We start from the raw sequence: 15164 nt of genomic DNA, 5'->3' as shown, positions 1-15164 counted from the left end.
CTGCATCACCTCCAAGAAAAAAGGAAAAAACACACCAGTCTTCTTCATCTGTCTTGCTCGACCCTCTTTCTCTCTCTCCTTCTCTCTCCCGTCCTCTTGTTGCCGACAGACAGAGAGATAGAGGAGGAGAGCAAGCAAACGACAGACGACAAGGGGAGAGTGAGAGAGGGGGGGAGGGTGACAGAGAGAGAGAGAGAGAGAGAGTAGAGAGATATCAAGCATGTGTGTGTGAGTGTGGTAGAAATATGTGCGGGTGTGTGTGGTTGCGAGTGTGTGCGTGTGCCAGTGAGTGAGTGTGCGAGTGAGTGAGTGAGTGAGTGAGTGAGTGAGTGTGTGTGTGTGTGTGTGTGTGTGTGTGTGTGTGTGTGTGTGTGTGAGTGTGTGTGTGTGTGTGTGTGTGTGTGTGTGGCTATGGACTGCCTCTGCATTGTCACCACTAAGGTAAGAGCAGCCTGGTAGCGTGCATCCACTAAAACACACAACTGCAAACACACACACACACTCACACACACCACGTAACACATGTATGTCCTCAGAAAGCATGAAAGCTGCATGTATGTAATGTGTGTTTACGTCCTTCCATTGATTATTCTGCGTGTGTGCATGTGTCCACTACATTAGCATGTCTGTGGTAGCTGTTAGCCATAGCCGAACATGAAGAGACTGTGTCACAATCTTGAAGACACACGTGTTCCTTTCACACATCGAGTGTTTCCTTGTAGTCAGAATAATTCTGGTTCCGTCTCGGGGTGTTAAGTGACCAGCGTCACATGCAACAGGTCATGTCAGCTAACCGCGGCAGCTCGTCCTGAAGCTAAACGGATCAAAACATTTGAAGCAGTGGTGTGAGGCTGTGAGGAGCGCTACTATCACCCATGATGTCATCCTTTCAACATCAGCTGTTGCCGAAGAGTTCGTTTCCACCCATCAAACTTCATCACACCTTGTTTATTATCGTCCTTCTCCTTCATCCGTGGTCCTTTACCCAAGTTGGCTGTTTTCACCCATTTGGGTGCTGACACGCTTCCTGGGCTTTGGGGGCATCCTGCCACGTTTCTGTGTGTTTTCAGCAGATGTCGACGCTCGTTTTAATCCTGTTCGCTCTAGGAGTTCCATGAACAGTGACAACATTTATTCACTTTCTTCTTTTCCTGCTGAACAAGTGCAGAGACAGAAGTGTTGGATCAGAAATAGCTTCTACTATCTTTAGCTCTCTCTCTCTCTCTCTCTCTCACACACACACACACACACACACACACACACACACACACACTAAATCATTGCTAAATATTCAGTATGCTGCAACTTCCAGTAAAACAGCATTTGACCACGTCCAGGTCAGTATGTCAGGGCATCTTCTTTTATTACCATGACAACCACATTGCACTCGCTCTCTCTCTCTCTCCCTCTCTCTCTCTCTCTCTGCTGTTCAAATTAATAGTTTTAAACATGAAATCTTCCCCAGGAGTCCTGAGGGTTTTCAGGTTTCCTCAACAGCTTTTCATATTTTTGGCTTTCATCTTTAACATTCTGTTGCTAATATTCAGTGCTAACAGTTGATGCTAACAGCTGATGTCATTGGTGTCACGACAGAAGTATCGTTACCAAGACGACGAGACCCCACCTGCGGACCCAAGCCCTGGTCACATGACTCACGGACGCAGCACAGAGTTGCGCCACTTGGATGGATACACACAACCTGCAGCACTCACTGTAAATACACACACACACACACACACACACACACACACACAAACTGATACATTGTGTCTCTGATCTATAACTGATCTGTACATGTAATTGACAACAACCTGCTCCGTCAGTCCACATGAAGAAAAAGCACCAAATCGGGCGTACTGACGGATGGAGCGTCAGGACCCCGCCTGTCCGCTAGAGGGCGCTCCCTGACTGAAGCCTGAGGGGTCCTTGACCTGGCCCTGAAGGAGGCTGAAAGGTCCCTGACAAGCTTGGTTGTGAAGGGAGACCCTAATTTCCTGTTATTCCATCCTGGACATAACAGGGTCACTGAGAAGGTCCTGGAGTCCCGGAAAGATGTTGCAGTAGGAAACCTTGTCGATTGCTCCTTCAAGCTCCGGGTGGTGGTGGTGGTGGGGGGGGGGGGGTGAAGAAGGTCCTTGTAGCTCCTGGTGGGGGGGTAAGAAGGTCCTTGGGATCCTTGAAGGTCTTCTGTTCCATGAACCCTGGAACACAAAACAGAGTAAAGATCCTTGAAGAGGTTCTCAGGTGTTTCAGGAGGTTCTGCCCCCCCCCCCCCCCCATCTCTCTCTATTACACACACATGGACACACACATGGACACACACATGGACACACACAAGGACACACACATGGACAAACACACACAAACCATGTGGGCCGCTTCTGATTAATTCTTCTGCCTTCTTCGCTCCACCATCACCTTGGCAACAAGAGAAATAGAGGGGAGGCTGATGGGGTGTTACCGTGGCAACAACATTAGCCTGGATGTATCTGTCTCTCTCTCTCAACCATCAGTGACATCACAGAGGGGAGGGGATTCCTTCAGCCAGAAACAGAGAGAGAGGAAGAGAGAGAGAGGGAGGGAGAGAGGGATGGAGAGAGAGGGGGGAGGAAGAGAGAGAGAGGGAGAGAGAGGGGAGAGGGAGAGAGAGATGGGGGGAGGGGAGAGGGAGAGAGAGAGGGAGAGAGAGAGGGAGGGAGAGGGAAAGAGAGAAGGAGGGAGAGGGAGAGAGGGGGAGGGAGAGAGAGGAGATGTGCAGTGAAGCAGAGAGAGATCGGACGAGTGGAGGAGAAAGAAGCGATGACAGACGGAGAGCAGTGAAGAACCGTTTTCCCTTTTCCATTTTCGGAGGAACATCTTTAGCAGCTCTCTTTTGTCGGGATGAACGAGGGATGATCGAGTGATGTAGCTCTCTCTCTGGATACAGGAGCATCTCTCTCTCCAGATGAACGAAGGATGACTTGGTCTTCGTTCATACACCCAGGACACTAAACGAGCTTCCTGTCATTTATGTTTAGTTATCAATTATTCATCCGCTGCTCCATCACGCTTTATGTAAGAGAGGGAGGGAAAGAGAGAGCGAGAGGAAACAGGAAGTGATGTTTGCATCTGTGTGGTACGCCAAGAAGATGGGACGAAGATTCATCAACAACGTAAGGAGAGCCAAGAGACACAGGCAGAGGATGATGGTATGCGCGTCACTGCGGGGGGCGGGGCCTCACCTCTGACCAATCAGGCCAGGAGGAAGACACCTGTCTCTGTCAGGAGGCGGGGCCTGGTTTTTTGGAAGTAGCTGAAAATGTAGAGGAGCTTTAGCTACGTATCTTGACCAGCGGGCTGAGGCAGCGTTGGGTGGCTCCAGGACCATCAGCCGCTCCGACTGTCATATCCGTTTCTGTGACTGTAGATTTCTGTAATGGTGTCTCGGTTCTCAAGAATGCTAACTCGTGTTCTTGTTTAGCTTCCTGCGTTGCTTTTGTGAATTCTGTGAATGTAAATAACTGGATTCTACTCAGCATCCTTTTAACTTGACAAACCTGATTACGACGTTAGTTTTGGTGTTTGGTTTGGTAACTTGGTGTTACAGTGTGATGGAAATGCTGTTGGATCTGGAGATTAGCATAGGAATTAGCAGACAAAGCTAGCAGATAAGAAGTGCAAGTTGTCATTTTCAAGGTAGCTGCTTTAGCACGTCTAGCTTAATAAGCAGCTTATAAATAGAAATGTGGAGTCCAGCAGTGAGGGGGGTATTTCACCTGCCCTCAGGTGGATGAGTGCAGGAAGGACATACCCCCCCGCCCCCCAACTCATCTGTGTGTATCTGATCAGCATCGCTGGAACAAGCTGGCATGTTGGTGGTGCAAGATGAAGGTCTTCACCTTCATCATCTTTAGTTGATGTGAATACGCACGTCCCCTCTCACATTTGCTGTAGCACTGTTAGCGTTGAGCTGACGGAGCCCGTTAGCCTTTTGCTGCTGCAGGATTTAGTGTCAAGGGAAACCAGGAGCAGCAGCGTTAATTAATTCACAGAGAACTGTAATGCAGCCTCTCTCTCCTTCTGTCAGTCTACCTCTCTCGCCCACTCTCTCTGTTATGTAACTCTATTGAAGCTCTCTTGTCATCACAGAAGTGTGGTAACGTTAGCAGCTGTTAGCACTTCAGGCTAAAGCAGAATTCTCATCTTACTGACGTCTCACTCGTTACATGCTGATGCTTCCTCGTTCTCTGATGGAATTAATGACTGCAGACTCTTTCTGACTGTTTGCTTCTGGCGTGACCCAAACAAGAGATAGGATGACACTGAGGTCACTCAGGGTTCTGAGTGATGGTGACCCAAACAGGTGATGATCATTGATCCAGTCCCACAGGTGAACTCACTGTGATCCACCTCCATCTGGGCTCCTCAAAATAAACGAGTGACAAAACAGTGATGACTCTATAGATCAGTTAATGTAAGAGAGAGGTGGTCACTATAGCTACAGTCACTGTTGCCAGGCAACCAGCTCCCTGAGGGCTCAACAGCTGTTGCCATGGAGATGCTGGTCATGTGGTGAAACTTGTGTTTTTACAGATGAACGGATCGGAAGGAGAGCTGGAGTATGAAGAGATCACACTAGAGAGGGTGAGAACACGCACACACTCACGTACATGAACATGCACGGCCACATATACACCCACGCGCACACACAGTCATGCACACGCATGCGCTCACACACACACACAAACACAAACACACACACACACACAGACACAAAATAACATAACATGGATGAACTACAAAATCCTAATTTGCAAAATATGAAGTCAGAGTCCAGATTTGGTCCAGATTGGGTCAATAGGTCACAGTAGAACATGTGATAACGTTAGAACCGTAAAGGATGACGTCATTTACTCCTGGTCACATGTTTCTGGGGGCCCCTGTTGGTCTCTACTGGTACTGCGGCAGAATATTTTCCTTCCCTGCTGTCATAAAACTATTACTTTGCACTGAATCTGGCACGCACATGTGTGTGTGTGTGTGTGTGTGTGCACGTGTGTGTATGTGTGTGTGCGTGTCTGTGTGTGTGTCCCAGGGGAACTCTGGTCTGGGTTTCAGTATTGCTGGAGGAACTGACAACCCTCACGTTGGAGACGATCCGTCCATCTTCATCACTAAGATCATCCCCGGAGGCGCGGCTGCTCAGGACGGACGGCTGAGGTTCGTCCACGTTAACCTCAAAGATCTGGGCGGAGCCTCAGATCGTAACGCTTGTGTGTCTCCGTTTCCAGGGTGAACGACAGCATTATGTTTGTTAATGATGTGGATGTTCGGGAGGTCACTCACTCCATCGCCGTGGAGGCACTGAAGGAGGCGGGGCCTGTTGTCAGGCTGTATGTTCTACGGCGGCGTCCGCCCAGTGAGCGCATCATCCAGATCAAACTGATTAAAGGTCCCAAAGGTAGGATCAGCATGTTCCAGGCCTGGTCAGGAGGTCCTGGGGAAAATGCTCCATGAATCCTTCTCTTGGTTCCTGCTAAACATCCTGAGCAATTCCAGTATTTGTAAGATGGCTCACCAGACTCTCTGGTCCAGGTCTCGGCTTCAGCATCGCTGGTGGTGTCGGGAACCAACATGTTCCTGGAGACAACAGCATCTACGTCACAAAGATTATCGAGGGAGGAGCGGCGCACCGTGACGGACGGCTACAGATCGGGGATAAAATAATTGCTGTATGAGAACCACCATGTTTTCTGTGAGTAGTGCTGAGTGACAAGCGATCTGACGACCTCTGACCCCTGTAGGTGAACCACATGTCTCTGGAGGATGTTCTCCATGAAGATGCTGTTTCTGCCCTGAAAAACACCGGGGAGGTGGTCTACCTGAAGGTGGCTACACCCACCTCCCAGTTCAGCCACCACGTAGATCGATACAGCCCACCTGACCTGACGAGCTGTACGTGTACTTCCTGTTTTGTGGAACCATTTGACCCCGAAGGCGATGCGAGCCTAGACAGCCACCATCACTTGACGAAATCATGTTCCTGGTTATCTCTGCAGCCTACATGGACCCTGACTACATGTGCGATTACCCACAAGCCCTCCCTCCTCTCTCGCCACGGCGCTACTCACCGATCCCCCGTGGTCTGATGGGAGATGATGACTATTCTCGAGAACCTCGCCGGGTTTGCGTACAACGTGGATCCACTGGTCTTGGTTTCAACATCGTGGGTGGAGAGGATGGAGAGGGCATCTTCATCTCCTTCATCCTCGCAGGAGGGCCAGCAGACCTGAGTGGGGAGCTCCGGAAAGGGGACCAGATTCTGAGTGTGAGTACAGGGACCAGATCACATGACTCACCTGATCTAACCCTGACCCAGAGAACCAAAAACCAAACAATAAAGACCCGTGTGTGTGTGTGTGTGTGTGTGTGTAGGTAAATGGTGTGGATCTCAGGTACGCTACACACGAACAGGCAGCCGCCGCTCTGAAGAACGCTGGACAGGCCGTCACCATAGTAGCTCAGTACAGACCTGAGGAGTACAGTCGGTTTGAAGCCAAGATCCACGACCTGAGGGAGCAGATGATGAACAGCTCGTCAGGAAGTCTGAGAGCGAATCGCAGCTTCTACATCAGGTAACTGGACATCTGCGGCGGCGCTGATGCTAACCGGGTCACATCCTGATGACGAGGTTTAACCGCTGGACTGTTTCAGGGCATTGTTTGAATATGACAAGCAGTGGGACTGCGGTGTCCTGTCACAGGCCTTGGACTTTAATTTTGGGGAGGTTTTCCACGTGATGGACAGCACTGATGACGAATGGTGGCAAGCCAGGCGGGTCAACCAGCAGGGGGAGCTGGAGGAACTGGGATACGTCCCATCCAAAAAAAGGTTAATAAAGCGCACACAGAGCAGTGCCAGTGCACCACAGTCAGTCATGCTGTCTTGTTTGTGTACTTTAGAGTGGAGAGGAAGGAGTGGTCACGTCTGAAGAGTAAAGGTGAGACACAGGACAGACAACAGTCAGAGTCTAAGACGTTCTGAGCCTGACGCTGAGTTGTGTCCTCGCAGGGAGAGAAGCCTTCGTTCACAGCTACGAGCTGGTCACGCAGATGGAAGGTCAGTCAGAACAGAGCTCAAAGGACACAAACCGCCTGACAACAACACACGGCAAGAGAAAAACACAAACCACAACGGAGGGGGAGCAGACGACAAGGAATCACCAAACAGCCAAAAGACCCAAATGAAATAAAAACTGAAAGGGGAAAAAAAGAAAACGATTCAACGAGGACACATAAACCCACACAAAGCACCAGTTAAACACAATGATTTGAGGTAGACAAACCCACAGCTGCGGCTTTGCTACTGTAAATAAACGTCCTTGTCTCCTCAGTGGACTACGCTCGTCCCGTCATTATCTTGGGGCCAACCAAAGACCGAGTCAACGACGACCTGCTGTCAGAGTACCCCGACAAGTTTGGTTCCTGCGTCCCTCGTAAGTGTCTTCAGGTTCAGGCAGAAGCTGTGACGTGAACAGGAAGTGAGAAGCTCCTCTGTCTGCAGACACCACTCGTCCTCGCAGAGACTACGAGATAGACGGGCGTGATTACCATTTTGTGTCGTCACGGGAACAGATGGAGAGGGACATCCAGTCGCATCGCTTCATCGAGGCAGGTCAATACAACAATCACCTGTACGGGACGTCTGTGCAGAGCGTCCGACAGGTGGCAGAACAGGTGAGACGCAGCGTCATCCCACACCTGGAGGGGACTGGTCCACATGGTATCAGAGTTAACTGTGCGTGTGTGTGTGTGTGTGTGTGTGTGTGCATCCGCTCCCCAGGGAAAACACTGTATCCTGGACGTATCCGCCAACGCTGTGAGGAGGCTGCAGGCCGCTCAGCTCCACCCCATCGCCATCTTCATCAGACCACGGTCCCTGGAGAACATCCTGTAAGTGTCAAGGAGTGCTTCTGAAGAAGACGTCTCTGGTTCAGGTTATAGATGCTAGAGTGTGTGTGTGTGTGTGTGTCTGCAGGGATCTGAACAAGCGTCTGTCAGAGGACCAAGCAAGGAAAGCTTTGGATCGAGCGATTAAACTGGAACAAGATTTCCTTGAGTGCTTTACAGGTAAACACACACCTGATGTATTTAAAACAGACTAAACCTGAGAGATGGACTGTGAGTGTGTGTGTGTGTGTGTTTAGCCATCGTCCACGGCGACAGCTTCGAGGAGGTGTACCACCTGGTTAAAGTGGTCATCGAGGAGCAGAGTGGTCCTTACATCTGGGTTCCCGCTCGAAACAGACTCTGATTGGCCGCTGCAGCCCGTCAGTGGTGTCTCCATGGAAACCACCTCCTCCTGCTCCTCTCAGCCTGATGGAGCGTGAGCATCTTTCTACAGTTTTCATTCTACTTCTGCAGGACGAGCAAGTGTCCCGATGGGTCTGGACCGATGGACCTGTGGGTCTGATGGGCAGATGATTGATTATCTGTTAAATCAATGATCTGGACAATCAGAAAATAATGAAGCTGTAAAGTTGAGTTGGCATTTCAATATTTATTCTCCCATTTATTTATTTGTGTGAAACTGATGCGTGCGTGCGCTCGTGTGTGTACAGAAAGACTCGTGTGACTGTAAATACACGAAGGGGCTCAAACACACAGTCTATTCAGGGCTAAAAGTATCAACAACTGGACGACAACAGCCAGCATTCCATCCCGGTGACTCCCCGCTGGAGCACATTACCCACGATGCCTCATTGCTTGGACAGTAACAACCCTCGCCTGTCCACTGGGACGAACACCGACGTCCTCTTCTGCCTGGACTGTGAACCAAACCCTCCTTGTCTGCTGTAGTCAGGAGGATTTAACACTACATTACCCACAAGTCTCAGCACCTGTGATTCCTGCAGCATAAACAGTGACCACAGCGTGTTCTTAACTTGACACCATGCATAACTGTGAACACTTTGTAACCATGGCAACTGGAACTGATGGTGGATCCAACATGGCGCCTCCCAACCTGGTTTCTGATGGTTCCAGAGCTGCTCTTGACTGAATATCAGGGTCATTGTGAATATTAATATGAATATAATCTTACACACAACTACATAACTGCGCTAATCTTTCTTTCTGAGCACTGAAGTAACACTTTATAGAAGCGATAAAAGCATATCTCAATATTTATTATCACACAAACTGATACACACGTACACAGTTGTTCAGTTGCTGTAATATGAAACAGTTAGTTCTAAATTAATTTAAATAAATTGTATATAAAACTCAGTATTGTTGTGATTTTTTTTCTATTCTTTTATTAAGCTAGTGTGGAAAGATGAGCCAGACTGACGAGAGCCTCAATAATCTGCATCATTTGGACCACATGAATTTCCTGTTTGATCAAATAGAAAGATTATAACAACGAAATATAAAATATGCACGTTCTTGTCTTCAACAGGAATGTTATTTATGATATACATCATATATATCATGCTTGTGTGTGTGTGGTGTGTATGTTCCACACGTGTGCGCTCATGGCATTGGCGGCGCCCTGCAGTGTCCACGTGAACAGAGCGAGCTGTCTTCTGAAGCGTTTCTCATCGAAGCGTTCAGGGTCAGAGGTCAGTCGGTCCAGGTGCTCACTGAGAGCACTCAGAGTGTGCTCACCATGGCCGTGGATCACATGACGGAAGGGTGTGTCCACCACCGACACGTACTGAGACAAGAAGAAGTATTCCACCTGAACAACACAGGACAGCCTCTATGAAACGATGGCGATCGAGGTAGCGTAGGGGGTATCTGCAGGACGTGTACCCTCATGATGCGGGTGTTGTAGGAGCGTAGAGTGGCCGGGTCATATAAGTCGCTGTGGTCGATGGCACTCTGTAATGCCTTGGCAGCACGGCCGTAGTCGCCTCTGGCGCTGAAGACCCACTGAGGCGATAACCCTCTGGACTGATGACAACAACAAAACAACCCAACACCTCATTAAAGGAGTTCCAGCTGAACTCTGACCGTCTTTTTACCAAAGACAACAAGGTGACGATCAAAACTTCCTAACAAACACATGAGACTGAAATGCGTGTGTAAAGATGAGATTTAACTGTGTTGGTGATTGTTGCTGAGGCTAGCAAACCTGCAGCTCTGGGGAGTGTTTGTTGAGTTTAGCGCTGAACTGCAGCACTGTCTGAGCGTAGGAAGTGATGCGCAGTGGCAGGATGTGGTCGTGGGCCAGTCGCAGCACCATCTCTCCCACCAGCTCCCCTAAACTCCTCCCAGCAATGCCCAGACGACCTCCAAGCACTTCCTGAAGACGGGCAACACTGTCCAAGGGTGTGTTGACAAACGGGTAGGCTCGTTCCTGAATGTAAAATGAAATGACGTCACAGTGACATCACAGGACAGAACAGGTGTGCGGAGGTTAAAACGCACCTCAGTGAACCTGAGCTCCATGGCTGGAACACCTGCAAACGCTGTAAAACTGTACGCACCGCTGTTCACGTACAACGGTTTCAGGCTGACGGAGGAGACATATGTCAACAGCCAAACCAAGAACTGTGTGTGTGTGTGTGTGTGTGTGTGTGTGTGTGTGTGTGTGTGTGCGTGTGTGTGTGTGTGTGTGTGTGTGTGTGGGAGTTCTTACATCCTCCAGCTGCCTCCATTTTGCTCTGCCTGGCTGTAAATCGTCTGTCCTGCATGTTTTGGATGCTCCACCTTTCACACACCCATACACACACACGCACGCGCACGCGCACACCCACACACACATACACACACATTAGAATACTGATACCGGCATCAGTATAAACTTCTGCAGGAACACAACAACCACAAGCTTCTATCAATCATTTGCTCACCTGTCTGATGGCAGCATCCAGCAGGTCAACCAGCAGAGGGCTGCTGTGGGCAGACAAGATGTCGTCACCTACAGGCAGACAGACAGTCAGAGGGTGGACAGACAGACAGATGTTTTCATTTCCAGATGTTTTTCCCAGGCACAGACGGTTGCTGTGATGGGCTGTCTTACCCATCACTGCCTGGTCCAGACTGAAGTAGGCCACAGCCTTCAGGTGGAGCATGGAGAGGTATCCCTGGTAAATACAGGTAATTACTGCGTTACCATGGCTACCAAAGGCAAGTTACCTTGATTGGATTGGACAGACCTCCAGCCACTCAGTAGCTCCAACATTCCCGAAGTCTCCAGCATCCCAACTGACAAACAGCAAACTTCGTCTTGGACTAAAACCTGAACACACACACACACACACACACACACACACACACACACACACGTGATCTACCCCTGCCTATCACCAACAGGTACCTGCACAGATGAGTCTCACCATTTTTCACCATGGCTGAGAAGGTTCTAGCGAGCTCCAGAAGGATAGCGGTCCCAACACCAGACTTAGCGGCTCCTGGGCCCAGTGAATCCCTCTGCGCTCCCAGTATGATGTACTGGTCTGATGCAGAGAGACCGTGGTCATAGACAGGAAAGTTATGTCGACCTGGCTTCTGGCTGAATACCTGGCTCAACCTGGCCCTCCAGAGATGAGAAGATGTTGTTGAGCAGGACCGGCATCATCTCGTTGTTGACTGACATCTTCACCTTGCGTGCAGAGCTTAAGTCTGGACCAACCACGCAGCGTACATAGGGCAGCCGAACCCTCCAGGACGGGGGACAGGACAGACCTGTCAGCTGGCTGAGACATGCAGAGGTCAGTGTAGTCACACCTCCACCTGAGACCTCCTGAGACGGTGGCAGATGTACCTGAGCAGTTTGGCAGCTACAGTGGCGCTTATTGGCAGGACAGGAATGAGTGGGAGACCGGAGGACTGGATGGACGGGAACTGGGTGTGATTGAACGAAGGAAAGCCAGGGGTAAAGGGGTCACCTGAGCCCAGATGGACCTGTGCTTGTCGAAACAGATACTGATTGGCTAGGAGCAGGAGGCTGGTGGAGGTGTGTGTCTGTGTGTGTGTGTGTTACATGTTCAGAAACCGCAGTGTGTGTGTTCAGTCCGAGCCGACGGGGGTCCTGTGGCAGGTCAGCAGGGTCGGGGTAGATCAACACTCCTCCAGCTCTGTTCCTCTCAGCCATCCAGACCTTCTCAGCAAAAGTGACGTCACCCCCGACACGAATCACCACCACAGATCCGACCACAGACACGCCGCTGCTCCTCAGCCAGTAGAAGTCCTGCTGTCGGCCGTAGTTGGCATAGACTACTCCTCCCTGTAGGTGCAGAAATGTTTACCCTGGCTGCTGCAGTTGGCATGGTGACAGGCTGTCTGCATCTCACCATGGCCGTTCCTGTGGCGCTGTAGGGACAGTAGTCAGACGGGTTCAGAGGGATCTGCTCTGAGACCAGTCCTGCAGAGTCCAGCAGCCACACAGAGCTCCTCAGAGACCTGCACATGGCCACAAACCTCCAGTCCACCACAGTCCATCACATGATCTGTCACCTGACCCATCTGCCTACCTGTGGGGGAACTGCAGTGTGGCATACAGCGACTCGGTCCAGGTGTGGTCCATGTGCATCTCCCTGAACCAGTGGAGGACCTCTGAGGCCAGTAAGGTTCCCTCGGAGGAACCTGGAGGATGACTGGCTCTACTGACACGGCTGTAGGAGACCCAGCAGAAAACATCTCACAAAAACACCTGAACTGAGCAGCTCACCTGCAGCAACTCAGCTAACAACGAGAGAGGCCTGATTAACCAGTGAGCAGATGTTGCTCCCAAGAAGAGAACAGGAGAAAACCAGTCTGATTTAGCACAGCTGGCTTGAGGTCCTCAACGGTCCAAACAAATCAGGACACGTCTTTTATGGCGTTGGGGACATTTTCCCTCTCATACACCTTCAGGAACAAATTAAATGAATTCCCACGTTTTTCTGGGTCAGCTTGAGGTGGACTTTGATGTTCCTAGTGAAGTTTTAGGTAATTTTCCTGTCGCTGGGTTATTGTTCAGTTACCCTACATGTGGGCTGTCCAGGAACCTTCGATCAGGGTTCAACAGATTCTGGTTCTGTAGTCATACAAAGACAAACTGGTTTGTTTGCGGTTCTGATACGATGAGGGATGTTTCCCACAAGAGCGAGGTGACCTGTTAAAGAGTTGCAGCTTCTGACCTTCACAGGGCCACATAGGGAGGATAAAGTATCTCAGCATGATCCTTGAGTCTTGGAGCAGATGTAAGTAAAAAACATCTTCAAGAAAGTGGGCCAACTTACTCTGATTACAGCTCTGAAGACAGATGAGAACCTACCTTAGGTGCACAGGTGAACAGAATAACAAAGATCAACTTACACGTCGAAACATCTAAAGATTTAACTGTCACAAGTCGCAGACACAATAGGTCAAAGGTCAATCAGTAATTAATGCACCACCTGACTATGTTGTGGATGTCTTCATCCTGCAGCAGCCTCCTCATCATCACCCTCAGCTGACCCAGGTAAAGCCCCGCCCCACTCTCTGCAGGTGCTTTATCCAGACCCCCATGTTGCTCCTCCTCCTGCACCCCCACTTGGGAGCAGTAGTGCCCACTAAACACTGCGTAGGCCAATAAAAATGCTGAAAAAGACAGGCCACACCCACTTAATTAACAACCAATTGGTGTTTATTAATGTGCACGTGTGTGTGTACCTGTAGTAAAGATGGTAACTCCACACATACACAGTAACACACCAGCTCTCCTGGAGCCATGATGATAAGCAAGCATCAATGTTGTGATGTCACTTCCTGGCCCCGCCTCCTCTGCCTCATCCGCCTGGTCAACCTCTGAGGTCACAAACCTCAGCTCCGCCCACTGGGCTCCGCCCACCTCGTCACCCCTGGACACATTCACTGAAGAGGACTGGACACAGAGAGGCCGCAACCATGGTTACAGGACACAGGGGGGGACTTTGGCTCACCTGAGTCTCACCTGTCTCAGAGGAGTCCTGATGGTTTCCATGACAACCTACCAAGAATAAAGACCATTCATTAGTTTTAATCCTAACAACAATGGCACACACACACGTACACAAACATAAACACACACACAAATAAACACTCACACACACAGACAGACATACACGCACACATTCACACACACTGGCACACACACACACTCTCACGCATACACGCATGCACGCACTCACACACATACACACACACACTCACACACACACAGTCACACACACTCATTCAGCAGCAACACTCTCAGACAGAGGTTAGTACACCCAAAGGACAAGACACCAAGACCCAAACAAAGTAATGTTGTTTATGCTGTACAGTGCCAGGAGAAATGCAAGGAACTGTACATTGGGGAAACCAAACAACCTCTCCACAGAAGAACAGCACAACACAGACGCGCCACCTCTTCAGGTCAGGACTCAGCAGGTCCACTTACACCTAAAGGAGAGTGGGCGCTCCTTCCAGGACAGCCAAGTACGGGTACTGGTCAGAGAAGACCGCTGGTCTGAGAGGGGGGTCAAGGAAGCATCCATGTCAAATTGGAAAAACCATCCTTGAACAGAGGTGGTGGCCTGAGGCACTTCCTGTCACCCACAACAATGCAGTCCTCCACTCCTTCCACCAACAAACCAAACGTTCACCCCATTCCAGGAGACCCAGTGACTCATCACCATGTGACCCAGCAGACAAAGGGGAGACACCTCAACAGAAACTAGGTGAACGACCCGACCAACGACCCTGCTAACGACTCTCAGGTGACCACCCAGAACATTAGCATGCAGACGGTCCACAGGGGCTATATATTTTCAAGCTCTCTCCCCAGCGACTTCAGAACTGAAGAAGCCTTCTGGATAGAAGGAGAAACGTCCTCAAGAGAAGAAACAGTCCAGTTGACAGAGAAAACTACCTTGGATACATACACTCACACACTCACACACACATACACTCACACACAAACATACACACACACACTCACTCACACACACACAGTCACACACACTCACTCTGACACACACTCACTCACTCACACACACAGACACACTCACTCGCACACACACTCACACACACACAATTGTTTCCTCCAGTCATGATTTTAACCCACCTGTCTGATCCTTCTCTACTTGCTGACTGTTTTATCACCAGTTTGTGTGTCAACATCAGAAAGTCCACTGGTCACGTGACCTTGTGGAAGTCCCGCCCCTTCATCCTGACCCCCGTTGTGGTCGAAAG

The 15164-nt window shown here is 50.0% G+C and overlaps 2 protein-coding genes across 4 annotated transcripts in view; one reads left to right on the top strand and one right to left on the bottom strand.

Annotated features, from left to right (window-relative positions):
* LOC101070789 (disks large homolog 4-like) overlaps nucleotides 1-9264 on the top strand; it is a 10697-nt gene extending 1433 nt beyond the window's left edge. The window contains exons 4-19 of the mRNA XM_029839999.1: nucleotides 1594-1713; nucleotides 4573-4623; nucleotides 5075-5199; nucleotides 5271-5440; nucleotides 5575-5711; nucleotides 5784-5934; nucleotides 6039-6307; nucleotides 6415-6614; nucleotides 6694-6870; nucleotides 6942-6979; nucleotides 7051-7098; nucleotides 7373-7474; nucleotides 7543-7715; nucleotides 7822-7931; nucleotides 8017-8108; nucleotides 8186-9264. Of these exons, the coding sequence (XP_029695859.1) occupies nucleotides 1594-1713; nucleotides 4573-4623; nucleotides 5075-5199; nucleotides 5271-5440; nucleotides 5575-5711; nucleotides 5784-5934; nucleotides 6039-6307; nucleotides 6415-6614; nucleotides 6694-6870; nucleotides 6942-6979; nucleotides 7051-7098; nucleotides 7373-7474; nucleotides 7543-7715; nucleotides 7822-7931; nucleotides 8017-8108; nucleotides 8186-8292 (2070 nt within the window). The 3' untranslated portion in view covers nucleotides 8293-9264. The remainder of the gene's footprint in view (nucleotides 1-1593; nucleotides 1714-4572; nucleotides 4624-5074; nucleotides 5200-5270; nucleotides 5441-5574; nucleotides 5712-5783; nucleotides 5935-6038; nucleotides 6308-6414; nucleotides 6615-6693; nucleotides 6871-6941; nucleotides 6980-7050; nucleotides 7099-7372; nucleotides 7475-7542; nucleotides 7716-7821; nucleotides 7932-8016; nucleotides 8109-8185) is intronic.
* tfr2 (transferrin receptor 2) lies at nucleotides 9151-15087 on the bottom strand. Of its 3 annotated transcripts, none has more exons than XM_029839992.1 (18): nucleotides 15037-15087; nucleotides 13903-13938; nucleotides 13623-13833; nucleotides 13367-13550; nucleotides 12461-12601; nucleotides 12281-12389; nucleotides 11971-12213; nucleotides 11752-11891; nucleotides 11508-11683; nucleotides 11324-11443; nucleotides 11144-11226; nucleotides 11008-11071; nucleotides 10838-10905; nucleotides 10624-10694; nucleotides 10413-10497; nucleotides 10117-10341; nucleotides 9795-9935; nucleotides 9151-9720 (listed from the first exon to the last, which is right to left on the bottom strand). In XM_029839992.1, the coding sequence occupies exons 2-18, from the start codon at nucleotides 13930-13932 to the stop codon at nucleotides 9469-9471; spliced, it is 2343 nt and encodes a 780-aa protein (XP_029695852.1). In that variant the 5' UTR covers nucleotides 13933-13938; nucleotides 15037-15087; the 3' UTR covers nucleotides 9151-9468. The 3 variants fall into 3 exon arrangements, with proteins under 3 accessions (XP_029695852.1, XP_029695853.1, XP_029695854.1); XM_029839993.1 differs by lacking the exon at nucleotides 15037-15087 and adding an exon at nucleotides 14981-14986; XM_029839994.1 differs by lacking the exon at nucleotides 15037-15087 and adding an exon at nucleotides 14371-14389.
* Between the last annotated feature and the right edge of the window lie 77 nt (nucleotides 15088-15164).

This window comes from Takifugu rubripes, chromosome 8, assembly GCF_901000725.2.
Source record: "Takifugu rubripes chromosome 8, fTakRub1.2, whole genome shotgun sequence".
Taxonomy (NCBI): Eukaryota; Metazoa; Chordata; class Actinopteri; order Tetraodontiformes; family Tetraodontidae; genus Takifugu; species Takifugu rubripes.
Note: the sequence above shows the minus strand (reverse complement) of the source record. Positions and strands in the feature narration are given on the sequence as shown.